At 37.2% G+C, this 28000-nt stretch overlaps 1 protein-coding gene across 1 annotated transcript; it reads right to left on the bottom strand.

Moving 5' to 3' along the window:
• Positions 1-28000, bottom strand: MAP3K7CL (MAP3K7 C-terminal like). Its single transcript, XM_074928848.1, has 5 exons — positions 27886-28000; positions 27264-27372; positions 18409-18467; positions 8759-8874; positions 1-432 (listed from the first exon to the last, which is right to left on the bottom strand). Exons 2-5 carry the CDS (start codon positions 27331-27333, stop codon positions 252-254), a joined length of 426 nt encoding a protein of 141 aa, XP_074784949.1. The 5' UTR covers positions 27334-27372; positions 27886-28000; the 3' UTR covers positions 1-251.

Raw genomic sequence — 28000 nt, 5'->3', positions numbered from 1 at the left:
TCTACTAGAACATATAATGGGGATAGATTAACTTCAATTATGTTACTTGAAATAAAATACCCATTATATAATGGATGAAATATCCATTATATTAAGCTACTGGCTGGCAAGCATTAAATCAAATATAGACTTCTACATACTCTGTATCTGTAGCAAAGTATTATAACATATTGAACAGACCTTTATTTTAAAATCTCTTTCCAGCACAGGACCAATCCTGTATTAACTGCCTCACATAAGCTAGTTGAGAGTTATGAGGACCCCTGTCTTTTTTGGTACTGTATTCTGAGCTTTTCCAGTTGCTCTACACACTGCGTCTGGGCCAGCTTCAGTGTTCGGTTCTCCTCTGTCAGTTCTGCATACTCCTTAGCCAGCTGAGCAGCATCCATGCTTTCTTTTTCCACTTGTTCCAGCCTCGCAATCAGCTCCTTTCTGATGATTATGGAAAAAAAAAAAAAAAAAAAAAAAAAAGATTAAAAATAGAAGTATGCGAGAATTTGTTTTTGTGTGTTAGGTTAAAGCTGGACTATAGGTTGTTAACATGGTATTGCTTGAGCTCTTGTGAAACAAAGACCTAGAAAATTAATTAGTTAGAGTCCTTCTTTTCCCTTTAAAAGCTAAAGCTGACAAAATCTCTGATAGGTTTGCTGTTCAGTGACCAAACCTGCAAAATGCCGAGGACCTTCAAATACGTCTAACTTGAGTAAGAATTGAACAAGCAGTTCATGGGGGAGAATCAAGTTCCTGGAGACTGCATGCTAATATTTTGCCTGAAGACTAACAATTTATTTTTCTCTCAATACCAAACATATATGAAAGAGAGCACGGGGGTTTTAACAGTAAATTCTGTGAAATACGCCTGGTTTCCTTTTCTCTACTACAAAGAAAAATGGTTCTAGTAAACATTAAGTACATGAATTCGAACTATATATATATTGTTTCTATAATGTGTTTATACTCAGACTTTAGCCCTATTGCTGAGAAAGAGTGATTGAGCTGCAAACTTGGCCCCTTCTGGTCTTTTTAAGAGCAGAAACAGGAGGATTTGAGCTGTTGCTTCTTTCTGGATGGGGTCACAGCACCCTGTATTCCCAGAGCTGGCCAGGGGCTGGAGTCTCCATATAGTATCAACTGAAATTACCTCAGCACAAGTTAAGATAAAAGAAGTCTTAAAACAAAACACACTGAAGGCATGAGTAACTCACAGGGTATCTAATCGCTCTCCACTTAGTTATGCAGCAGGGTAGCCTGGCCTCTGCTTTTTTTCTCCTTTAAGTCAAATCATTTATTCACTGCTGCTACAGGAAGTCTCTTCTAAAAGGTTCTTAGTTCTTTTGATCATTCTATCTCAGAGATTAGTTAATCTTTAACTGTTCATAGCCCTGTGACTTTATTTCTCAGTCATGTCAAAATAATTCTTGTAGATCATCAGTGGGAAGATGTAATGCCTTCAAAATGGATAGCTTTTGCAGTCTTTAAAGGAGCCCTCTTGTCAAGCTAGACCAGTACTTTCAGACAGGAAATTCCTACAGATCAGTAATGTCACCACAGGTCAGAGTATTCATGAAATGGTAACATTTCAGTATTGGCTGATCACTTACATTACTTATAGCTGCAAAACTACCACTTACAGCAGCAAAACTGTAAGCACCTAGGTTTTGAAAAACACTTCTATCTGGCCTTGTTTTAGGATCAGTTTGATCTTCTTCTGTCTTTACTACAGCTTTCAGTGATAGCACAATTCACCCATGGTTTATCTGGCTGTTTACAGTCAGAGTTACTGCAGTTCAAAGAGACACAAGTTGAAGACACCCCTGACACACTCATTTCTCCCAATTGTCTTTCCCATACAAAAAAAAAAAAAAAAGGATGATTTTAGCAGCCATTACAGCAATTCTAAATCATCCGAAAGTTGCAATATATAGAAACCCTCCCATAGTTAAATATATTTGCTTTGTTTTATACCACTGAGGCAATGCACAACAGCTATGCTGCAGGAAAGCCTCTTCTTTTGCCTTTCACCAGGTGAAAGGTCTATTCAATCAGGTCTTCAAGAGAAAATATCAAGAGCGTATTTTTGTTCATCAGAATTCTATTAACATTTGGCACAGTATAGTTAAAACAGTTTCAAAAGCAGCAAGACATTAACAGATAAATTCCTCCTGCTTGGGCCACACTAGATTAACCAGTTTTCAAACTGGACAAGATGAACTGATCTTGCTAGACAGTTTGATATTTCAGCTCCTATTAATGGGACTGTAGGCAACAAAGGAGTAATTGCATCTATGCTTTGGAGAGTGAGAAATTCATTTAGGGACAATGAGATTTTACAAGTCCAGCAGCTTCAACCACTTCAGTCTCTTAAGGCTTTCTCTTGAAGATTTTTGTCTCTTAGGACTAGAAGAGAGCTACAGCAATATTTCTTTGCAATTATTCTACTGGTGCAATGTTGGATTGAAGGATTAAATTAAGATCTCTCAAATTACAGACTGTTGACTCAGAAGTGTTCCTAACAAATTAAATCAGAATCATTCTTCCTTATTTTTCTTACACTTACAAGGTTCTCAAAGGGAGATGCTGTGAACACACTAGTAAGTAATCAGCATCTTACAAGCAGATAAACCTTTTCCATGGGGACTTCTATAGTACATGTAAAAGAAAGGTACTAAGTACCTTATTTGGACTTGAGCCAGGAGTGGCACAGACAGAACAGACAGTGTGCAAACTCAGACAGCTCTATCAATGAATGTCAGTCCTGATTTGATAAGATGAGGCTATGTACAGGCATGATTTTCATGCTGTTCTCCAGTAATACTCAAGCAGCACAGATAAATCCCCCCCCCGGGATTCAGCTTTGCTATTAAACAAAATATAAATGCATTAGAAATAAAATATACTCATTGATGTAGTCCACACTCTAGGACCTCCCTTGCAGAAAGCAGTTTCCTTGCACTGAGGTAATAAAATTGCCCACTTCTGAGTCAGCAGAAACTACTTATGCCCTTCCCATCAGGATCAACACCTGTTTACAGGGTAGGGTGATGTTTCAGGCAAATACTGCAAGCCTGCCACAGAGATCTAAAATTAGAGTACCAGGGAATTGCTAAATGTTATGAATGGTGTGGTTTACGAAGCTCACAAAAGGATGAGGACAGTAACTAACATTTGCTTCTGATCTAATCCAGGATTTGAACTTAGCTTCCAGAGGTTAAAGAACACCATACTAAGCTCTTGCACCATCTAGCCTTTGTTATGGATGCTTAATAAATAGATCTAACACTGTGTAATCTGTATTTTCTGTTAATGGTTACCCTGAGTTAATATATTAACAGCATTGATAAGGTATTTTCTAAAATGGTGCTGAGGTACTTGAAGACAATCTGTAATGCACACTTTAATTGTTCTTTTTTGGGGAGGGGTTTGGGTGGAAAGATGAGTGTGATTTGCATCATAAACCAATACACCACAAGCCATATCAGAGGAGGAGAAAAGCCCAGCATAGTATTACAGAAATTATTTCTCTTGTCCTGGCCTTAATGACAGACAACAGAGTCCCTTTACAGTAATATTCACAATTAATAAGTACCAAGAAAAGTGACAGACAAAGCAGACAAATCTATCTGGAGGCAAATGTATTTGGAGATGGACTGGAGTCAAGGAAAACAGCTTCCACAGTGCAAACAGGCAGACTTGTCTTTCACCTGTTGTGAACAGGACAATGCATCTGTGGTACGATACATTTCTTCCCAGATAACATGTGTCTCTGTGTTCTGCTGGTCATAAGGTCATTTACTCTTCCCATATTTGACATGGCTTTCACATCAGGAGGAATCATGAGATGCGGTAAGGTAATTGCTGTCTGAGGAAACTGCCCTTGTGTGTTCGAAGACTACTAATTAATGTTTAAAACAATGAGACAGCCTGTTTTAATGTAAATGAAATATGTCTCAGATGCCAGCACATAAAAGCTCAGTAAGTATTCATCACTGCAACAGGGCAAGTTAAGGCTCTCTTTGTATTAGAAAAGCTGTAATTTCCACTATTTGGTGAGAAACATGTATTTTGGATACATGTGAGATGATGAAAAATCAGGCCTAGAATGGAAAAGTTATCAAGATAAAAGGTTGCCTTTATGGTTTACACCAACCTTTTTCTGCAGTACCTGAAAGTCTGAAGACTACTGGTCTCAACAGTGTTGGGAAAGACACCCCAGAAATGGTATACCTGGAGAAATAAACCATCTGGACTTGAGACCTTAGAAACAGTCCTATGGTCATGAGAGGATGCTAAAGCATATGGAAGGATCCCACAAAATTAAGCAGACATTTCCACTGTATGTCTACTGTAATATGTGTAAAAGAAGGAAAATAAACCATATCCATGACAAAGAAATGAGTGATCCTAAATCAGGTGGTGATCAAATGATATTTTCTGGAGAGTTATATTAGAATTGTCTGGGGGAGGAAAAATGAGAAAACCAGCCAGTGCTAAGAATATAAGATATATCTAGCAACCATGGCAACTCTAATATTTAACTACATAATCCAGGGTCATTATCTAGTAATAGCAATATAACAAGTGCTCAAAATAACCAGCCATCCCATCCCTTTCACCCAAACTTAGATACTCAAAAACATCTGTTATGGAAATACATGTGTGTTTCTGGAACATAAATTAAATTACATTCTGTGACCTAAATGTGGTGTGTTCTCACTTCCACACCCTTTTATTTCTTTTTGATCATGTCTCCCATTCCAGAGTGATTTTGTCCCTTGTACTACATATTGCTGGCATAAATGGGAAGAGTTTGAGTGAAGACAGCAAACAAAGCTATGATGATTTATGCTAGAAAAAAAAAAAAATCTACCCAATGTTCTTTTAAATTCTTTCACTTTCTTGCTTCCTTTTCTTTTTTTCCTTTTTTTTTTTTTTCCTGAGTCACATCTTTTCCCCTTCTTATTGCTTTATCCTTTGATTTTCCTTTTTTTGAACCTGCAACCTCCCCTTCTCTCTCATATTTTCCTTTTTCCTGTGAAATAGTTGTCTTTTCTTCCACTCCCAGCTTAGTACATTCTCTTGCCATCTACACTGCATACAAGAGAAAGGAGCAAATAAGCTTTGTTCTTGCCTGGAGGAGAAGCAACCCTTGGCACTTCACACCATTGCTTTTCTATGCATCAGCCATACTGGATCCACACACTACAGTGAGAGACAAGTCAAGCTAAGCAGAATTAAAAGCATTTGAAAAGCTGCAAAAGAGTAAATGTTTTTGACTATTTTAAAACAGTGTTAATCGACTTCCTATTTCTTAAAGATAATTCATTTAGAAATATAGCTGCATGTATTATCTCACGTATAAAAGGTTACACTGAACTTTGGTGGTTGGAACAAAAATTGTTTGAAGTAGAATGAATGCTATCCCATTTTTTGTTTTACTAAAAAGCTCCAATACCTGTATTGATTAACTTAACATTGTTTCTTCCTTCTAGCCTTCCTTCAAAAATATTTGCTCAAGCCATTTTCTGCTCTTTTCCTGACAATCATTGTCTTCAGTATTCTGTGTGCACAATGTACTACCAGCAGGCACCACAGGTGCAGACACTGCCAGGTGGGACTTGACATTTTAATTCCACAGCTGAGTTGGTCTGTGGAGAGGAAGTCTGGAGAACTGGCAGGGCACCATCCAACAGCACTTCTGGTTGCCTTTGGTAAAAATGTACACTGAAGAACACTGCAAAAATTGTTTCCACTGCAAGGGGTGAAACTCTATCTTTGTTCATTTTATCAAAATAATATTTTAAAAAAATAGACAATAGATAGCAGATGTAGTAGACAACTGTGAATCTTTACTTCCATACATTCAAATTCAAATGTAGAAGATAGATACCGGAGCAAATTTCAGAAAGCCGCAAAGTCCACCTTTTCAATTTGATTATAAATGTTTTTAAGGCTAAAAGCTGTGCATCTCATCAGACTTTTTAGAAAAGTGAAAGCATCTTTCCCTTCTCAGAATGGAATATTCAACATGCATGACACCCCAGATATTGTAACTCACTCTTCATACAGCATGCGCTATCCCATAGACTTCCTTTAACTTTCAAACTGTAACTGTTGAGAACATTTTTAGATATAGATCAGTGATCACTAGACCAAAACTATCTTCTACTTCTTGCTTGCCCCTTCACCTCCATACTTATGCTCTCTTTCTGTCTAGTTTTATATAAAAATCAAGGTTAATGTGCTAGTTGTGTATGCTTACATGTGTGTAAATGTATATGTGTCCTAATAACTTTTTTAATACACCTTCCAATTTCAACCAAAATTCAGGCAGTGAAGAAGTCCTAATTAGTTTCTGGAAGATTTGAGAGAAACAGACTGCTACAGAAAGGAACGACATCTGAAAGGGGAAAGACGTTATTGTAAAACCTCCTCCAAAATACTACAAAATTGAGAATCTACCTGGAGGGAGGAGTCAGAAATAGTTCCCATCTGGAGGAAAAAAGCTTCAGCTGGTATTTGCAGCTTTTTAAACTTCAAAATCAAATTACCACAGTGCACCAACCTGTAAGAAATTAAGCATCTTCAATCTCAGTACTTGTAGGACCACTTCTTCAGATTAAAAGATCTGGAAGGTGGTGAAGGGTGCTGCACTGATATTTGTCTGTTTAGGTACTTCACAGCTATTCAGCATGTGAGTATCTAGGCCGCAGATATGTAATTAGAATGTTCATAAGAGTCTACAATAATATAGTTCTATTTGCTGTCTTATTCGGACACTCTTATTTTAATATATATTTTCCTGGGGCATAAAACATTCTGTCCACAGAACAGGTTCAGCAAAGGTAGCAGTGGTAGAAGCTTCTTCACATTGTTCCACTGTTGACATCCGCTGGTGGAATGAAGGAAAATGCCAGCCTGAAGCCCTTAATTCATCCAGGATTACCACTGCTGAGGGGCTGACTTCTGGGCTCCAAGGTTGATTAGGACAGTTTTGACCTCAGGTAAACAATTCTGTGCATGTATTTGCTATTCCCAAGGAGCAAAATATTTCTAATTTAGCTAGTACCACAGATTCCATAGATAAACAAAAATGATTCAAACAGCATTTTTTGTCATTCTAGTAAATGCAGAAATACATATGTGAGTCTAGTTTTCAAGGGCTCCAGGCTTACTTCATAAATGTACATAACTGATTCAGGGGTGTGTCAGTAATAATAATGTATTTATATTAGTAGACTCTAAAACCCAAATCATCTAAGGCTACTTTTTGAGTTTATACATCTAACCATTTCATATTTTATTCTGTCTGGATTTTCAGAGAAGACAAACACACATGGTTTCCACTGAATTCACTTGCTTGCTAAATACACATGTAAGCAGCTTATAATAGACAATCAAATTTGATAAATCATTGCAAAATTACTTGAATTATCTTCTCTACATCTTTTTAAAAACACTGATTACTTTTGATTGGCCAAGTTTAATGATGAATTAAATGCAAACACTGGGACAATGTAACGTTAATATTTTCTGGTTATTTTTACTTTTTTTTTTTAGCTTTTGTGCCAGTCTGTCAGCAACTGAGAGCCATGCAGGTCCTATGGTGGAAGATTTGTAGTGGGAAGCCTCAACTAGTTCTGACACTTTAGCAACAACTATATTGTGCCCGTAGCCATCAATATCAGACAAGTCTCACTTTCTTACCCTGCATAGTCTGGTGTCAAGGAGATCTTTGGCTATCTTACTTGTAAGACTACAGGAGATTTCACCAGTTTCCCTCCCATCAGACTGCTTCTGCAGCTGAAGACTCCCATGGATGCAAACTTGGCTAAACTACATGGTCAGCTGTGTGAAGATTTTTCTGAAACAGATACAGTTGTCCACCTTCTACTCAAAGCCCACTCTGTAACAGAGCTCTTTCAACCCCTGTTCCTATATTAAAAATGTTTCTGTTCAAGCAGCATTTGGAAGAATGATGGTGTGGTCTTCACTTTCACAAGAAGTCTCAAAGATCGACACTGAGGTAACCCCCTGAGGAAGGCAAAACTGCTTGAAGTCACCTTCAGTGTGAATGTGAAAATCAAAAGCATTTGAAAGAGAAATTTTACTTAGCAGTAACTGTTATTCCTTGGGGTTGATTGTCTGTATAAAACTTTCACTGCTCACCCTCTTCCCTCTCTTTGAATTTCTTTTTAAGGTTTCTTGTGGAAGGGACCAAGAGACACAGAGTGCACTTTGCCATTTAATAGTCACGTGAAGATGACAGGGGTATGAGTACAGGCCATAGACAAGAAAATAAGTCTCTAGCTTATGCACTTTGTATATGAACACCTGAAATGTCAATGTACATAGAGACAATGCATCTCATGGAGAAATGTTTACTAATATTGTCAAGTACTCTAAACATAACTGAGGATCCACTATGTTCTTCATTAAAATGTGTAAAGTTAAATTGAAAAAAATTTCCCTAAAACTAAAAAGGGGACTCTCACCATCTGAACTAGATTGTTATGTGAGCTGGAGGCTGTCAATTAAGGTTTTAAGGGACATCTGTATAACTGAGGGCGCAGAACTATGACAATTCTGTGTTGTTAGTGGCCTCAGTTGATCCTATGGACCAAAGGCCTAGCTGTTGTGCTGTACTGTGACCATCAGGCAGAGGTATAAGGTCAGAAAATATCATGTGAAAACCTCATGTTTAAAACAGAATTTTACAAAGAGACTATACAACAGTAGATACTATGGGAAAGTTACTCACTTTCTTTCTTCCAGCAGAGCAATTTCTTTCTTGACCTCATGGTACTCTTCTGCTATTTTGCAGTGCTGTTTGTACACCTGCATAGATTCCTTAGAGTCATGACAAGGAGGCAGCGGCTTTAAGAAAAAAAAGAGAGAAAAAACCATATATATATATATATATATATACTGCTTTTGAATGAAATATTAGGAAAACCCACATATTTTGAAAGATAGAATATTTATCTTAATTCTTGTGAGAATACTTAAAGAATTTCCCCCCCCCCCTAATTGCAGGATATAGCCAAATATTCCTAGTGATGGCCTTTCATGGAAGGGAAAAAAACACTTCTCTGCATAAGAATATGCATAAACCTTCAAACCTTGTAAGGATTTTCAGAACTTTACTTGTCAACTTTGCAAAGTATCCCTAAAGATTGTTCAAAGAAAGGTTTCTCCCTTACCTCCCTTTTTTTCAGCTACAGTGATATAAGAATGCTAAAGTTGATGCATTGGTCAGACCCATAAAATACATTAGCGTGTTTTCACTGCAGAAATTGCAGCACTGAGCAGAAGGGTAATCTGGGTGCAAACAAGCTCTTATTCTCCAATATTGCAAGATGAGAAGACATGGAAAGCTACTAATTATTTTTTTTTTTTAATTTTTTTAATAGATACAATACTTATTCCAGTTAATTACTAAATGGGACAGGACTGTGAACTGGGACACTAGGTCTGATTCTGCTGGACTCAACAGGAGTTATACTGCTGACTCCAGTGCAGCCAAGATTTCACAAAGAGTTCTACCGCAGCAATACCTCAAGCTGTAAGTAGTTTTGCTCAAGAACATACCCAGTTTATCTACATCTCTATTTCCTGTAGAGGGGAATATACTTAGCAGAAATGTTATGAGAATTAAATCAGCTATATTTGCAAAGTGATTTAAATTTCCATGAAAAGTGGAGATGAGATTGAGAATAGAAGGATGAGAGAAATTAAATTAAAAAAACCCAAACAAACAAAAAAGACACAGTGAAGGCAAATAGCTCCTAATCTAAATACCAACATTATTGCAGCAAGATTTTAATATTTTTTTCAATGCACACTGGAGATAATAAATAAACCCATTATTACAATACATAAACAAATAAAACCACTCTGTCCTGGGACTCCTCATACGAATTTCAACCAAGATCTTGAAAATACAGTTTGGTTAAATATCAGTGCTTTTTGTTCCTTAAAAATAATGCAACTTAATTCAGGCTTCAGGCTTGACTGTCATATTTTGGATATAACACTTTCAGGAAGTATAGTATTTTTAAGTTATTAGCCATGAATCAATTGACTGTAAATGAACTCCAAATAGCATACTTCAGCCACCTGTTTGAAGCAAAAGGAAGCACTTAAAATAGTTCCTTTACTGTCCAGTTAAAGAACATCCAATTGCCTTTCACAATATAAGTAGATTATTTTTTATTTCTTGTTGTCCTGCTTTGACTCTTCTCTGTAGTATAATACTCCTTCAATTACTTTTTTAGGAAAAGAAAAGCATAAGTCTTCGGACTTTTATTATTTATGATGTTGTAAACCTTTGTTTTAGCTAAACTGGAAATTTAAATTTTACTAAATACATTCAGAAACAAAGGTTAAAAATATTTTTATCAGGAAGGCAGCGTAAATTGGCTTCAGATGTATCCTAATGCACAGATGTAACTAATGTATGGACCTTGCAAACACTTGTAGATGATGTGGTTCCTCACTGAAATTTTAACACAGACACTCATTTTCCATGTTCTAAATGTAAAAATGCTGTGGCAGAACTGTTTCACAGCACATTGTTTCATTCCTTCTGAGCTTGGAGAACCTGGGACCCCAGGGAAAGGGCAGTCCATTACCTGATAAATCTGGTCCCCAGGAAAGGGTATTTAATTGCATTTCAATGTGGGTGAGCAATAGCACCATTCATATAGCCACCCAAATAATAAGCATAAATTTAACAAGACAGAATATAGAAGTCTCAGTGCTCTAATCCAAGAATGCAAGGGTGAGCCAAAGTAGCATCTCTGGTATCTACCAGAGATCAGCAAACAACAAATGCGTCACAATAAAACAATTTTGAACAGTATCCAAGGGAAAGTCCCCAAACAGTGATACTTCAAAAGCAAAAAAACCCTTGGTTTTGCTTCCAAATTACTTTCCACAATCTATCTGGTTTAAACCAGTTTAAAAATTAAAACAGCATTCAGTTTCTATATTCCAGCTTCCCACTCAAAAGATATATATAGAGAGCTAAAAATTATCTAGTCATGCTGAGACTTAGTATCTAATTCCCACTTAGAACCAGTTGCTGACTTTCAAACCCCTTTCTATCATTGTTTCCTCTTCAGTGTCATTTTTTCTTACTCTGATATTTTATCACTCAAAATAAACTGACAACAAAAGCTACAATCAGTTTACTAATATTCTGTTCATACAATTCTTTTCAATCTTGTCTGATGTTATTAAGCACTATATCAATAACTTTTAAAAATTTTTAGTGTATTTTTACTTTCAAATGTAAATTTGATTATGGCTTTTTATGACTAGATGACTGGACAATTTCGTTCACTCTTTTCTAATTTTGAAATGTCTAATAAAGGTTTTGGAGATAATACCCATGGTGTCCATGAGTAATTTCTGGCCAGCAGGACATGAAGCAGGCTTATGCATTCATTATTTAACAAACATCTCTACTGCAATCACAAGAAAAAATGAAGAGATACAAGTCTGATCAGTTCTTGGCTGCTCACCAGAAAATGCAAGCCAACACAAAAGCACAGAGAAATTATTTTACCCATGTCTAACAGCCTACTTTTCTGACATAAACAAGAGTGCAAAGAATTAATGATACGTCTGTTCCCACCAAAAGAAGTGTTTTCAGAAGATGGCAGGGCAAACTACTAAAAAACAAATGCAGAAACCGAGGCAAAACTTGCTTGTTCCAGAGGGGTAGCTCCAACTAGACAGCAGACATTTACAGTATCAACATATTTCCACAGAAAAGAAAACTAATAGAATAGTAACAGTTACTGGGCTACCCCATACTCCTCTAAACGGGAATGGGAGGAACTCACAAAATCAGCGAGTCCAGTACTCCATTATCAGAAGCAAATCCTGCAATTCACAGGCTTGCCCAGCTCTGTTTTGGAAAAACTGCAGTCCCCTGTCTCAGCTGTAAGACTGGCCCAGATCCTCACCAAGGATTAGAAACATTTTTGGCATTTCCAGTTTGGTTTTATGGAAGACAGATTTGTATAGTCTTCCATTGTGTCAGCACTATCCTTCATTCAAATGGTGGTTCTTTTTCCTACCTGTTTTACCCCTGAGGTGTACTTACAGAAGGCTCTCATGTACTTTCCAAGACCTATGTCTTGGTAAAGCTGCATTCCTCTGACCCATCCTAGATGAAATTTCCATTTTTCCTAGCTTATCCAAGTAGTCTTTCTCTGCTCCCCATTCTACCTGGAATGACTTCTTTGAATGCCTGTGGTCAGGCCATGGGAAGTGTTGCAGATGCTGCCCTGATGACATTCCCGTGACAGAGAAAAGGAACTGGAATTCCCAGTAGAAAGCACTTTGCATCTATGAAGTCTGTATACTATGTTTTTGGTAAGAGTTTGCTAGTTTACCGAGGTGAATAATTACAACAGGACTTAAGTTCAATTTGTAGTATATATTTTTTTCACTCAGAAGCTAACAGCCATACTTTAATTTCTCCTTAGGACAGCTTGAATTTATTACTTCATGAAGTATCTTGCCTGTCCATAAATTAATATATATAAAAGCATACCTGCTACATAAGCAAAAAACAACCCATACGAATAAAGTTATATTTAATGGTAACAGTTGCTACATTTAATCCTGTTTATTTCAGGCTTCAGTGTTATCCACCCTCATTTTTCTGTGCCGGCAAAATATGTGCACACAGCTTCTCTGATTTTGTTCACAAAGCTAGTACAAAAGCTACGGCTTTCAGTTGTACTAGTGGTCTATCCTACTATGCCTGATTTTCAACAAGGTCTGATTTTCCCTTGTATTTTGTTGAATATCTATGACATTGACAAACTCTGCATAATCCAGCAAGCAGACACTAAGACACTGTTATAGGCTATTCTGTAACTGCGCATCTTTACAAGACTTATACAACTATTTATATTTTTGTTTGGAATCCAGATATGAAAGATGCTGGAAGATGATATGAAAAGGCAGTTCATGAAGAAATGAAAGAGCCCAAGTGGTTCTGCCTGGTTTTTAAGACAGGTTTAAGGAGCTGTTCCAATTGAAATCTTAAAAAGAAGGACAGTTTTTAGTAATTTTTTTGCTTCACTCACATGACAAAGTGTGATTTGCTTTGCCATATGAACATCATTATTCCATATTCACAGAAGTTTTATAGTTGACAGTGTCATCCAAGTGTTCAAAAACTTTAAAACAGTTTATTTTTTAATTCACCTTTGTTGTTTGCATTTGCTTTATGGTTCTACTGTGAAAAAAATCAAAACTGTCTCCTGAAAAGGTTAAAGTTTCAAGAAAAAATAGTATGATAGAGTTTTGCCAGCTGAACATGTGGACTTGTCTAGAAGGCAGCCTTTAGCACTGGTCTAATTCAACAGTTGTGTCTCACTTTTTGTAAATTTGGAAATTTTCAGCTAAACTATTCTGGAAAACCAGAAAGTTCAGTGCCAATATTTTGCACGTGGCCCATGTTCATTATATGGCCTTGTATACTCATCCATGATCAAAGAAACCACATTATTCTAAGCAAAAGTGATAGCTGCACCTTGCAGTTACTTTTTATTGTACAACTGGAACTCTTCAACTGGTTTCAGATATCTAGTCTAGGATATATCTAGTCTAGTCTAGTTTTACTGTGAAAGTAAGAAGTTCTTTTACCTCCAAATAATTCAAGACAACGGGATGAGAGAAATTGAGTTTTGCTCTCCTTTCCTGAGACATTTTCCATTCTTTTCTAACCTTAGTATGATGTTCTGACATGTCTTACATAATCTAAGATCATAGTTAACCCAGCAGCACTACAGGAGACTTATCAAGTTTATAGGCAATCAAATCTAATTATAGAGTACCACAGTACTCTAAGAATTCTCTTGGAATTTAATACATATTAAAAAAATACAGCATACTCTTCAAGCACACAGTATACTTTTAAACTTTCAAAAATAATTTGTATGTGTCTAACAAGAGTCTTGGCAGTAAATAGAAGCAATATATCCATTATTAAAGTTCCAGAGTAAACAAAATTTCTGCTAAATGCTTCTATCATATAGAACAAACTGTCCCTTTCATAATGTTTTCACTGCTCCTTTTGTATAGACATTTCCCACGAAAGCATGAAAAACTACCCCTTGACTTAATAAACAGGTATTATAAATGGTTGGAGCCTTTTCTCTGTTGCAGCAATTTTACAGTCATCTAACTCCATTGATCTTAACAGATTTGTAATACAAAAAATTACATAAATGCCTCTCAAGCTCATGATTTCATGAGAAGAGCTGATAAAGAATTACAGGACACCCTGTGCATTTGTATGTGGCTTGTGTTCTTCCCTCTTCAGGACCAAACTCCCAGTTGAAATAAAGACTTTGATGAAGAAGAGGGAGATGAACAGAGCAAGCCACAGGAAATGTTGGAACAGTACAGACAGCACACAGGGCATAGTAATGTGGGTACTTAACACTAGATACCTTCCTCTATATTCAGTGACCTAAACAACAAGGCCTTAGATGCTGATGTAGGTGTCTAAATATAGCGGATAACCCGTAGTAGAGTGTCTGTCAGAGGGGCCACCACCCACTATGCAGCTAATCAAGGAAGTGCCTTCCAAGGCCCAGTCCAACTTTCACACAAGGCAAAGGTTAACGTTTCCCAATAATAAACTGACACATGTAGTAAGCCTACCCTCGCTGCACTACCCACCACATTGCTCTCACAAGGGTGGCGGGGAATTGACACTGAAGCCCAAAGAAGCAAGTGCTTTATCCTCATTCAAAGTGTCGCTTGTCAGTGGGAAGAGAATAATTTCCAATACTGCAAACAAAAGGAATTGAAAGCAAGAAGTTTATTGATGCGAGTTTTTTTTCACTGGTAGTATACCCGGAACTTCTTTGCAGTATTTTAATAATAAAGCTGCAAGAGACCAGGCTTTTCCTGCATATAGCTTAAACTGCTATATTCTCATATGTAGGGGTTTTGTGTCTGGTTGACCAGACTTTTTTTTTTTTTTTTTTTTTAAAGTAAAAAAAACCCAAACCAAAACTTTTCATTTACATAATCAGTATTATTTTCTTACCAATTTCTTCTTGGATTTTCTTCCTCTCAGAGTGGCAGAAAAATGTAACATTCAAAAAGGTTATTGGAAAAGATCACATTTTTGGTCTGAACTTACCTAGTAGATCAGAACTCTAGACAGATCATTATTATTCTTCAGAAAGAAGCTATAGCTTTCAACTTGGATTGTCCTCTAGTAGGAGTCCTTATAGAGAATTAGCTATTTGCAATTAGTCTCCTAGAAATACCTATTCTCCAGCCAATTCTACCTCTGCCTCTGTGAATTTGGCACTGGTGTTTGGACAGCAGGGTTTATTACCCTGACAGGGGAAGGCTGCACTGAATTTTGCCCTGCCATTGGATACCGTTGCCTGAGGAGTAGGTATGGTAGGATTGTGGTAGGAAAAGTGGGAACACTAGGTAATTCTGCTCAAACAGCCAAGTTGTCTGCCAGGGCCTAACATAGAAGGAGAAGGGCTCGAAGCCTAAAACAGAGGTGCAAATTGCTTGGTACTCAGGCTGTGGTCTGCTGCCTGCATGCATAAAATTCTAAGGCTCTGATTTTCCAAGTCACTCGGCGAACTTACATAGCTTTCGAGCTGCTTTCAAAATCCAACTTAAAGACTGGCTAATTTGGCTTTTTTGTTGTTTGTTTTTAAAACAGGTTTCAAAATTTTCCTTTGTATGCTTGAAACCTTGAATTATTATTTTTCTCTTTTTTTTTTTTTTTAAGTGCCTATTATATAGCCACCTACCCTGCATTTATAGTTTGCTTCTTTAAATAAAAGACAAATGCTTTTGACTGTATTTATGGCATGGTGATGAAAATCTTGTGGCTCTAGAAGTGATATTTTTATTACGAATATATGTACTAGCATGCTTGTAAATTCAAGCATTTCAGGCTGCTATGCCACAGCTGATTAAAGGGTTCGTTTACATGTCACTTCATGTGTGCTGCTTTATACTAGCTAATTTTGGGATAGAGAAAAGCATGGATGGAATGACAAGGGACATCACCATTCAGTACTTCTGCAGGTCCTGGTAAAGCCCCTGTTGTAGTTTGCTTCTGTAATACCTGTTCAAAGCCAGTATGGCTACGTTAATGCAAATTGCAACCACATCATATACAGGGCTGACACACCCTTAAGCAGTTTGGATTATAGCAATTTAAAAAAGTAATTAATCAGAAAATGTAAATTATAACTTTGTTACAGTTATTTGTTTGAAATTTTAAAGTAGTATAAACATAATGTAATTACATCAAATAGTTATAACTTTAAGCTGTGATCCAGGTTGACAAAAGCAAGAAAAATCAAGTTTTCATTGATAAAGCTAAATGCACTGTTACCTCTGCATCAGCTCTGAACCCTGTGTTGACTTAACTGCTTCTGGCTGAACATAGAGGCATCTAAATATAAATATGCACATAAGCTTGAAAAGCTAAAAGATGAAGCACTACTACTAACTTCATACATTTGAGTGGTTGAGTCAGCCAGATAGTCCTTGTAATTTATCCCTTCAACTTTCTCAATATTACAAAAAAAAGTTTCTGAAGTATAATAAAAAGAACATTATCTGAATCAAAGCCTTTGATTGTTTCTTTGAATTTGTTATCATATTGAGATCGTGAGAGTAAAGGAAGGTTCTCTTGAAAAAAATGTCAGGTACTTAACAGACCAAGAGGGTATACTTAGTGGAATTGCTCTAGTGCGTACCTAAAAAACTTTTACTGATGGGCTATTATTTATCCAGTAGACTTGAATGCTTCCAGAGGAACTATTCCAGTCTATCATGAAATTACACATTTAGAGTACATTATATGTTCCAGAAATGGGTCATAAAAGTCCTAATAAAAAAATGATCACTTGTTCTATAAAGTACCTACACCTAACACTAGTAATTTTGGTTTTATGTACCAACAGCCGTAATGATAATCACAGTTTACTCTTTTAGAGCAGTTTTCACCCACTGATCTCAATGCTCTTTAAAAGAAAAGGTAAAAATTATTAACCTAATTTCAGAGATGAGCAGAGGGATGAAGCAGGTCCTCCAGGATCACACAATGTGTCATTGACAGAGTTGGAAACAGAACGCAACTTCTTTACTTTCAATTCAGTGCTTCACCCATGAAATAATATTGCTTTTCTCAAACTGAATTCTTCTAAGGGAAAAAAATATCAATCATCTTTGCTGCACTGGAAGACAAGTGGAATAAAGAGACCAACATACTACCCTGTTCCTTTCAGCCTAAATCTTAGGTTGCTATTCATTCCTTTAATAATATTTCCTAGTTACAAGGAACTTGCCCCTATTCTCAGGATTAGAGGGATAGAGCAAGAAGAGCCTCTGTCATCCTCCATTCCTTCATCAGTCATCATTTTGATGAGAGCAGCAGGAGAGAAAAGTCAGTCCTTTCAGTCAGCAGCCCTCCAGTGTTGTCTCACTAGTTGATGGGGACAGGAAGGATGACATCATTGGACAACACGGTCTGCTAATGCCTTTCTCAATTTACACTCAGGAAACAACTGCCTTCATATTGAAATATCAGAGGAAGTCTAAATGCTCCTGGGAAACAGATGATCTGAAGTAGTTTACAAAAGCCAACAAACACTCCAGAACTGCCACAGAGGAAAGGGAAATAATCCCTGGATAGAGAACTGGCTCTGTGCCTGGTGAACCATGGAGTTGCCATCAACTGCCATCTGATTGTCCAGTATATTGGTGCTCCATTGTGCTATGCTGACAAATCGGACTGGTCACAAAAGGATTCACCACTTTTATCCTGCACTGTCTGCAGAAACCTGCCAGGGTTGCTGGCTATGCAGCATGAACTAGAGTAACTCTGAGGAAGCTCTCATCAGTTGCGATGACTGGCTTTAGTTATCCAAGATTAGAGATAAAACGGCGCTACAAAATACACCTTTGCATTCTCGTCGAGTGTTTCAGGGAAAGCTGGTCATACTGGTCTTAGCACAGCCTGTAGGTATGAGAATATAACACCTGGCTCATTCCTTCTCCCATCAAAACCACAAGAACTCTCTTCATTGCAGTGTAGCAGTATGTGCTGTGTTGTGCACAGGAATTGTGAAAATATTTAAAAAGCAGGTAAGATTGTTAAAATAGTGATTTCCCTGCAACTGGATAAAAAATGTCAAATAAATTTTTCTGTAGATCTTGAAAAGACGATGTTTTCTTCTATGGACATATACAGTCTTATTAAATGTTAATGGTTTAGAGAAGCACCACTGAAAACATTCACCTCAGTGTAACAAACAGGATTTTTATCATAACAAATATAGTAAATGTGAAGTAGAACTGTAGTAAAAAAAAAAAAAAAAAAAAAATTACCTGCAGCTGCTGATCTAGTTCTGGAAATGCCAAAGGGAAGTTTTCAGAGGAAGCATCATCTAAAAGGTAAACATGATGTTAAGAGTCAATGTCTACCAAAAAGGGCATTTCAAATGATCTGTTCTGTTTAATGTAGCTATATGTTACATATATTCACAATAATATCAGGATCCTGCAAACACCTCCTCATCTGCTTATCTTTCTACACTTGAGATACCTTAGTAATATGAAAATACTAGCAGGCTCACAATAAGAAAATGTTTATGTGCTGGAAAGACAGAAAGCCTATTTTGTATTACAGTGATTAAGCACAGCAGAACATGTGATAATTTAATAAAAACAATAAATCCAAACAATCTTTCTTCCTGAGCTCTCCATTACAATTCAAAATAAAGAACCTTCCAAGGGCAGCATCCTTACTACCAAAGAGTTTATTACTTGAACCCATCAAAATACAATGACTTAACAGGTCTAAAACAACAATAATAAAAACCTTTTCACCCACCACCCAAAGGCAACCACAAGAACACACAAACCAGCCTGGCAGCCCTGGAACTAGAAGACTGTTACCTACATAATGTGATTATAATGGAGAATGTGATTATAATGGAGAAGGCACCACAAATTTCTCCATACTGCAAAGAGGTGTCTTTGCTCTAACCTGTAGATAACAGCCCTTATGGGCTATAGTTAGTTCATTCATGACAACAAGCCAAACATGGTTTTATTTATTTCTTTATTTTTAGTACAGGCTTCCAGCAAAGGTGGGACAGACTGTGCCAGTTACGTCAGTGTTGTGATGTGGACACCTGCCCACTAGTAGCTGGACTGAGATCAGAAATATGAATCATACTTGGTAGCGTCACAGCTAGCAACTGCAATATTTCTTTCCCAGTGACTTTCACACTATCAGTTTTGCATTGGATTGTGATGACTGTTTATACATCTTACTACAGGTTATGGGAGGTGAAGAGAAGGTTACTATTAGCTAGCTTACAGAGTCATTTATTTGTAATGTGTCAGAATTAAAGAAGGATGGCTCTCATAGGAGAAAATTGCTAACATAGGTCAGATCTTGAAACCTGCTCTATGCTGGCAGACATGTACACTACAAGAAAACCCCATCAAGATTAAGAGGACCATGTATCTAAGCAAGATTCTGAATATTCTTAAAGAGTACAGACTAGGATTTAAACTATTTGTCAAATATGTGTTCTCCCTTTATCCTGCCCTCAGTGGTCATACAGCAAAGTAGGTTAAGGGGAAAAAGTAAAATAAGTCACCTTAACCTATGAAGAATAAACATACTCGCTAACATATGGTCAGAGCATTACTATAACTAACATAGTTAGAGCTGGGATGTCCAGAGAACAACAACAACAAAAAAAAAAAAGACAGTGATACGGAGTGCAAAATCAAAAGCTTTTGAACTTCCTTGGGAAAGAAAGTGAAGTTTTGTTTTTCATGGGGTGGGGGTCCTGCTAGTATTATCAAAAAGTCATATCTGCCCACCCCCTGAACTTCATTTTTCACACCAAGTCCCACACATGTCCATTCTGGAAAATACTTAAATTGCTTTAATGGTATAGAATCATATCATGCTGATATGCAAGTGTTTACCTTTAATTTGCTGTTGCTTTCTTCTACAATATTTAAAAATAGACAATATTCTAAAAGAAGAGAGATGAATCATATGACAAGGCTAAAAGGAAGGATGGAATAGGACTCAGGCCGACTAGGGGTACAGCTGCTCTACAAATATTTGGCTGAATAGCTGTTAAAAATTCTGACAGAGATATTGGACCAGAGTCGTGAACAGCAGTTAAGCTGCTATTTGTTTTGACAATTCCAGCACTACAGTCTTCAGTACAGTAGCTTTAAGGAGGGACCTCAAACTTTTTTAACTTAAGAAAAACAAGGCAAAAGCAACCCCAAGAATTTTAAAGAAGCATCAGTCGATAATTACTTTTTCACTGCATCAGCTATTAATAAGAAAACAAAATTAATGCAGTGTCAGAATATTAGAAAATATATTGGGTCTTCTTCAGGAAAGAACCAGTAAAAAAACACTTCGGAAATACTTTAAAAAGGATGGGATAGAGAGAAAAATTACTATAGAGGAAATCCTTTCAATAAACAGATGTTCTCTGATTATTTTTTAAACTCAAGTGACTGAGTCAATGGTACTAAAAATAGAACATATTGGTATCCTAACCATTATGGCATACCATAGTACATTTTATAATGGGCCTGCCCTAGCATCTATTGAACAGCTGCTAGGGGTTTTTTTTAGTTATGCTAGTTTAAGACTTGTTTAAATCATCATCTGAGGTACAGAACATCATTGAGCAAAGTTGGGAACTGCAGTGGTTTAAAATTTTCCTGAGTACCTATTTCTCTTAGGCTCCTCTGAAATTTTCAGCTGAAGTATTTAGTTTACAAAAATTAACAATAATCCATACAGCTAACTGAAATCTTGTTTTCCACAAAAAGAACAACAAAAAAATTTCCCCATAGCTTCCAGTGAAATAAGTTACTGCATCAGGTCAGTCTGTGTTTCACTGTTGTCAAAGTTACAATGACAACAATAACAACAAAACTCACTCAGTAAAACCTAAATGCATTTAGATTTCACACAAGGGGAAAGCAAATGACAGCAGTCATTCACTTCCTAAAACTTTTCTGAGGATGTTTTCATGAAGACAGGAGGAAAGATACAAACTCTTGCATTTTCTTCCAAAAGAATCACTATTGCACTTACAAGCTTGAATTCTGGGTGTTATGCAGGAGATCAGACAAAATCACATTGGCTTCTGACCTTAAAAATCTACAACTCTGAAAATCAGAAACATTGAAAATGTCTAAAATGTCAAATAAAATATTCTGAAGGTGAAAACACTCTCATAACTATTGCCTTATCTCTCTGTATTTGTTCTTTTCTATTCTACACCTCCTTAAACAGACCACAGAAATCAAAAACATCTCTTTTTCTCCTTTTCTCAATGTATTAACAATATTTAATGAGTACCTAGACCGTTATAAGGATTCACTGATATAATCAAAGACTCTCTTTATAATGAAGTTAGTGGCTTTTCTGTACCACAAAACCCTGAAAATAACTAGGCTGATTCTTCACCAGATGCAAACAGCACCTCACCCCTGTGGTCACTATTTTACTGCTCCCTTCCCTGTCACTCATAAGGAAAAAGGATTTATAATTCAAGCTGCTTGCTGAAAACGTATGTTGTTTAAAAATAAATCTAAAAAATCAGAGACTGCGACTTGCTGCACCTGAAAATGAGTCAAGATTCAGGTCAAAAGAAGACAAGGAGGAAAAACATACACATGAATGTTATGGTCACCCCAGCAAACACAACAGCACTAGCCTGTGATGTGAGAGTCAGATCAGGGACTCCATTATAGCCACCTAAATTAAAGTATCTGTTGCACAGTTTCTAATCAAGGAGTACTTCCTGATTTCCCACAGATCCCAAAACTAATTTTGAAGGTCTATATTTAAAAGTGCATTGAAGGTAAAGATCTGTATCCTGATTACAAGATGAACACTGCACATAGAGTTGATGTTTTTTTAACCAAAGCCTTGGTTCATGTGTTTGGAATAGTTTGACTTTCATGTTTGTTTCATCAGGTTTATACATTCTCTTTGCTTGTTGCTGAAGACTCTTATTATACCAGAGATAATTAGAATAGCATCTGAAGGAGGGTCTCCAGGGAAATAACTTCCTGCTTTTGCTTTCCTCCAGCTGGACTGAGACAAAGTGCCCTTCTGTCAGAGCCAGATCTCTGAACATTCCTACAACAAAACTAACAACATAACAGAAGAACAAGCTCCTTAAACATGCTGCCCAGTCAACACTCCTTCATGTTGAAATAGCGTGATGGGCAGCTTTGTGTAAGGACAGCAAGTGTATAAGGACAGCAAGTGTATGAGGACACCTATGCTGCTCAACCTTCCCTGTCCAGGTGAGCTCTTGTCTCTCTACTGGTAGCACCTATTAATAAAAACGTGAGATGGGCTTCTAATGTGTGGTACAGAGATCCATTCAAGCCATCTGATTTAGAAGGTTGAACTATATTAAGACTGATTGCCTTCATACAAAAGGCTTACTACTTACCTTTGTGTCCTGATGCATTCAGTCCCCTGATATATGTTAATGTTGCACATTTCAGAATGGATCATGCTTTCTGGAAAGATTCACTTATAATCATGTTTTTGCCTTCTGATGATTCCAATAGCCCAGACCTCCATCATGTAGACAAACAAGTGAAATCCCTCATGCTTTGCTGTCTGACTGACAGAGTGTCCGGTACAATGAAGTGTAACACCCCAGCCTCTTCCTATATGGCTGCTCCCTTTAGCTGAACTGTGGGCTATGGGCAATAGTTAATGAATAAACACTTTAGGAACAACCTCTGATTTACCTGCAGTATAACCTCACAAATTACAGTTACTCTAGGATTTTAAAAAGATAGACAGAAATAGAACACAAAAATTTAAATGTGTTGAAAGCACATTAAGGTTGCTAAATCAAGCATTCAAATTTAGGAAATGTCAATCACAGTTCTGCTTCCTTGAGTAACTAAGTTATGATCCAGTCTTTAATTATACAATCAGGTACTATTTTTTTCTCCTACATGCGTGGGCAAGTGTATTCAGATCTCTTCCTCCTAAATTAAAGAATTAAATTGGTAACATAGGTAGGCCGTTATCCTGTAAGTGGATCAGCTCCTACACAGCGAAAGTGCTCTAACTCAACTGCAAGCACTGCAACTCGCAGTGGTACAACACTGGCAATCTGTGTATCAGGGTCCAGTTTTGGCCCTAGGAGGGCAGCGAGATCCAGCAGCTCCAGCCCTGGTTACTGGCAGACAAGCATAGACTCATCGAATTCATCTTGGAAGGCTGTGTGGCTAAGTGACTGAGACTTGGCACTGCTGCATGAAGCTCCCGGGCTTCTATTCACAGCCCTGCCTGACATGACCTTACGCAACCTCGCAGTTACCTCACTTGTGAAATAGCGGGGAATGGTCACTGCCTGACCCAGGAATAGGCTATGAAGCCTTGCTCAATAATAAGAGTTGTGGACCTCCCAAAAATAGAAACAGCCCATAACACAAGAGATAAGAGCAAAACCCTCATATTCCATACACTGTCTCCTAAGTCTAAAGCATCCTCTTGTGCCATTATCCCTTTGAGGGTATCTCACCTAAGTTCCTGTCTAATTTCCCGAAGATCAAGCCACTTATTTGTAGATTGGGTGTAGATTTAGGGAACTAGCTTTGCAACTTTAAGCCATATATTTTAGCTATCCCAATGGTTTTCAATCAATACATTATCTGCTGGAAAGCCTCTGTTGCTATTACAACCAAAATGAGGATGGAGTAGGGATTTGAAGGTTGCTATTGAAGAGGTAACCATGGCAAAACAGTCTTGCATGATCAACTACAAAAGCAAAAAAAATCTTCACGGTCACTAGGATAACAAAGGCATAAAGAAGAGTAAAATAAGTAATTTGCTATGCTTGCAGAAATACGACACTCTTCCACTGTCAGTTTCATTAGAAGATGTATGTTTTGCATCTGTTACCAGTGATTTTTTTGGAGACTGCTATCACAGGTAGACTAATTTCAAAGTAAATATATTACTAATAAGTTCAAAGCCCGTCATTTATCACCACATGTCACAAGCAGAACTTTTCAGTGAGATTCAAGCTTTTGTTCTATGAGTGAAGGTGAAGAGATACTTACATATAAACCTTCCCTTAGACCTATTAGACCAAACAAATCCACTTGTCTAAATTTAATAAAGTTCATGTTATAATTATTGTATTTTAACATGTTCAGTAAATAAGGGTTAGAGATATAAGTTAGGACATGTAGAATTTAATTGGTTTAATTAAATTCATGTTGATAAACTACAATGAGCTTTCTGTTTGGGAACACTTATTTACGTTTTGGAACACCGTATTCAGTTTAACTTCCATTAGTTTCCAAGTGATATAAGAGAGGCTGAAATAATGTGTTCAAATTCAGTAATTTGAAACAGTACCTTAAGTCAAACTGGTGCAATACGGTGTGCAGACACACACTGGGAAACCTATGTTTGATGCCAGCTTAGTGAACTTGAGTAAAAGAGCCAAACATAGATATCTATATATACAGGAATAAGAGATACACAGTAAAACTGTCTTCTTATATAGCACCTGCTGATGGGCTGCTCCTGAGACTTTTAAGGAACTGGTCAGCCTACTTTCACATCAAAAATACTGCACAAAGCTGGCCAGGATTTCAGTCATCAGGTCTTAACTTACAAATAATATAACGCAATTAAATTATTTCTTCCACACTCAGGTTAAGCTAGCTTCAGTTTTGTAGGTCAGTTAACACAAAATAATCTCTTCTCAGGAGTTGAGAGCAGTTTCTGCTTTCACTGGTCCTCACACCCAGTGCTTGGTTACAATCCTAGCCAGTGAGATAATCACCACTCAGAAGAAACATTCCATTTCCCCTTTTTATATCTAGTTGTGCTGCTAGTTCCTCCTAGTAAGCAGTTATACAGTTCCCGGAAGGAGAGTGAAGACTTTCTTGGTGGAATCTGTCACTACTGTGCCTTTCAAGTGAGGTAAAATTTAAGGAAAAGCTGAAGTCAGACAGATTGCCTTACCACTTAGCCATGGTGAAGAACTTTTTGCATATACCCTAGGAGTACATGAGCCTCACCTGATGCTTTACTATCACACTTACATCAGGTAACTCCTGTTTGAACTGAAGACAAATTATCTTTCTCAAGGAGAAAAAAAGATTTAAAAAATACAAAAAAATAAGGAGAAAAAAAAAAAAAGCAACCAAGTATGGAATACCTAAAGGTCTATCTGTTAAATGTATCTTTAAAAAAAAAAAAAAAAAGTGTTAAATACTTATTTGTACTCTCTAGATTGAACTACGGTTTGTTGGAAATTTTCAAAACTGATACAGGTTTATTTCCTTTGCCTTCTTTAAATATATCACATATAATAGACATGTTCAGGCTTACCACTAAGAGCAAGAGCAGAACTCTTGCGATGTGGTAGAACAGTATGCTGGTTTAGACCTCCTGGTAGCCCCCAAGGGGATGTGATGCAGAGGAGGACATGACAGTCACTTTATTGGTTGCTATTTAGTTTTATTAGTACTCACAAAGATTCTGGATTGCATACTGCAGAAACACTTGCATATATACAAGGACTCAAAATATAAACAAGGACTCAAAATTATGGAAAAGTTTAACAAAATGTAGCAGAAAAAGATTACCTTTCTGTAACTGAGTTTATTCCTCTAAACGTTAAGAGAGAGGTTGGGATTTCTAGCAGGATAGAAAAGTAAAAAATAAAACATGATGCAATGTTAAGGAAGCTAGGCTTCCTGCCTTTCATGTCCTCTTCTCCCAAGCTATTCACAACCTTGTCATTTCCTACTGCCGTCTCTTGTCACAAACCACTCTACCCTCTTTGATTTTCCCATGGTCTCAGCTTTCCCTGACTTGTTTTCAGTGTCTCATATACACGTTCTTTTTCCATTATTTGTGAGAGCGCTCCTCTTTCTTTTACATCTCTCTTCAAGACCTATCTTTACCGTAATTCCTATAAGATTTTACCATGTTACTATCTCTTGAGAGATGAGAATGAGTCCTTACTACTTTCTGTAATAAAAATGTAATTATCAGATTATTTTAATTTATGAAAAAAGGGCACACAGCTAACCACATGTTCTTTATATTCCTTGTTCCAATCTTTCTGTGTCACTCATCTCTATGAGCTGAAAGTTATGTGCAATAATATATGAAGAAGTTTGTTTAGAAATTCCCTTGCTTAGGGAATGAGATTCTGTTTAAGGCTTGTAGCTGCAAATTAACTATTACACAACAATTAGCTAGGAAAGCTAATGCATAATCTAAAATACTTTTAAAATGAGAAAATTATATTCAAGCTGAGAGTCTATTCATACAAAGCTCAGGAAGTGGCCTCACACGTTATCCTACAATGCATACCATCCCATAAAGCACTCATCAGCAGTGGGTTTCAGTTGTCGTTATCAGAGGTCCTTATATTTCATGCCATAAACACATCTCAACCCTGACTTCAGGCACTCACCTTTAGCAGCAGCACAGCCAACTTTTTTTGGGATGCTTCCCAGATTCCGATTTACTTTATTTTGTTCTGACTTTTACTGTTTGGCAACAGCTCTCTAGACCTTAATAATATTTAAGGTGCAAACTATATTAGTGTACTCCAAAGGCCGAAGGGTCCATGTATATACAGAGTATGTTTGGGGAAATTAAGGCTTATTCAGCACTAGCTGACAGGATAAATGTCAGTGAAATTTCTGCTGCTTTCTCAGGGAATATGTCATGTGTGGCATCTGTTTCCTGAAACCTTTCACCAATCTGGACACGTGAAGCACTTTCCAACTTTACTGCTGAACGAAAAGTCTCTTCCTGCTCTAGCCTCATCCTCAGTACAAAATGTCCTTTTACTTTTCTCGTTTTAAAATTCCTTAAAATCAGACATACTGCATATGCAGGTAAATGCAATAGTTAATTACAATCCTAAGTATATTCCACAAACCACTGAAAGAAAGCTAATATCTAAACTGTCAGTCTAGTGGTTTTAGTCTAATGAAATTGTTAATGGAAACATCAAAAGTTATCAGACAGGAAAACTGATCACATGCTATCACTCAGGAAAAAAACCCACCCATAACATTGGACTTCATTTGATATTGCAAACACTGGCAAGAACATGTAAAATTTAAAAGCAATTATTTCATTGTGGTTTACTCCATAAATTAAACTGTACCTGGGGAGTCATTCAGGCTGAAGGCAATTCGTACTGGTTTATCAGCAGGTACCCTGGCGGTGGTGATCATGTGGGCACTTGAGTCAATGCTTTTACTTGTTTGTTCCAGCTGTAACAGCACAAACAATATATTTATTACAGAGCATGTGACACCATTCAACAAATGAGTTTTAATGCTTTTCATGCATTCACAGCTACCTTTCTCATTCTAGCTAAGCAACGTTTAGAATCAAAGTCAAGGGAGCGCCATTTCACTTTCCCATTTAAAAAGGATTTAAGTGAAATTCAGCACAGAGACTGCCTTTCTTTTGCTATTTACAGATTACAAAGAATGATGGCAAAGGAAGCTTCCCCTCTCCTCACCTGCTTGCTCCCCGCCATTGCCCCTTCAGCAAGCCTTGACTCGTGGCAATGCTGCCTGGTTCTGAAGGCGAAGAAGGAAGAAGGGGTGGGGAGATGAGAGTAACATGACCCCAAGCCTGCCATGTGATTGGAAATGTGCACACCACTCCACAGGGTGTCAATGAGGAGGCATCCTCCTACCTTCCACCCATACTCCCCCAGTCAAACTGTGCCTGATAGTCACACACTCAATGGTCAGTAAGTTACTGGATCTCCAAACCTTGGTGGTGATTCTTCAGTAGAACTCTGTGCAGGCGTAGGGGTCTGTCTGCATGGGTTTGACTCCCAGATCGGGACCTTATTCAATCCTTGGACTTTCTTCTGAGACCACCAAC

The sequence above is a fragment of the Athene noctua genome, chromosome 1 (genome assembly GCF_965140245.1).
Source record: "Athene noctua chromosome 1, bAthNoc1.hap1.1, whole genome shotgun sequence".
NCBI classification, from domain to species: Eukaryota; Metazoa; Chordata; class Aves; order Strigiformes; family Strigidae; genus Athene; species Athene noctua.
This window is presented reverse-complemented; position numbering and strand designations above follow the sequence as displayed.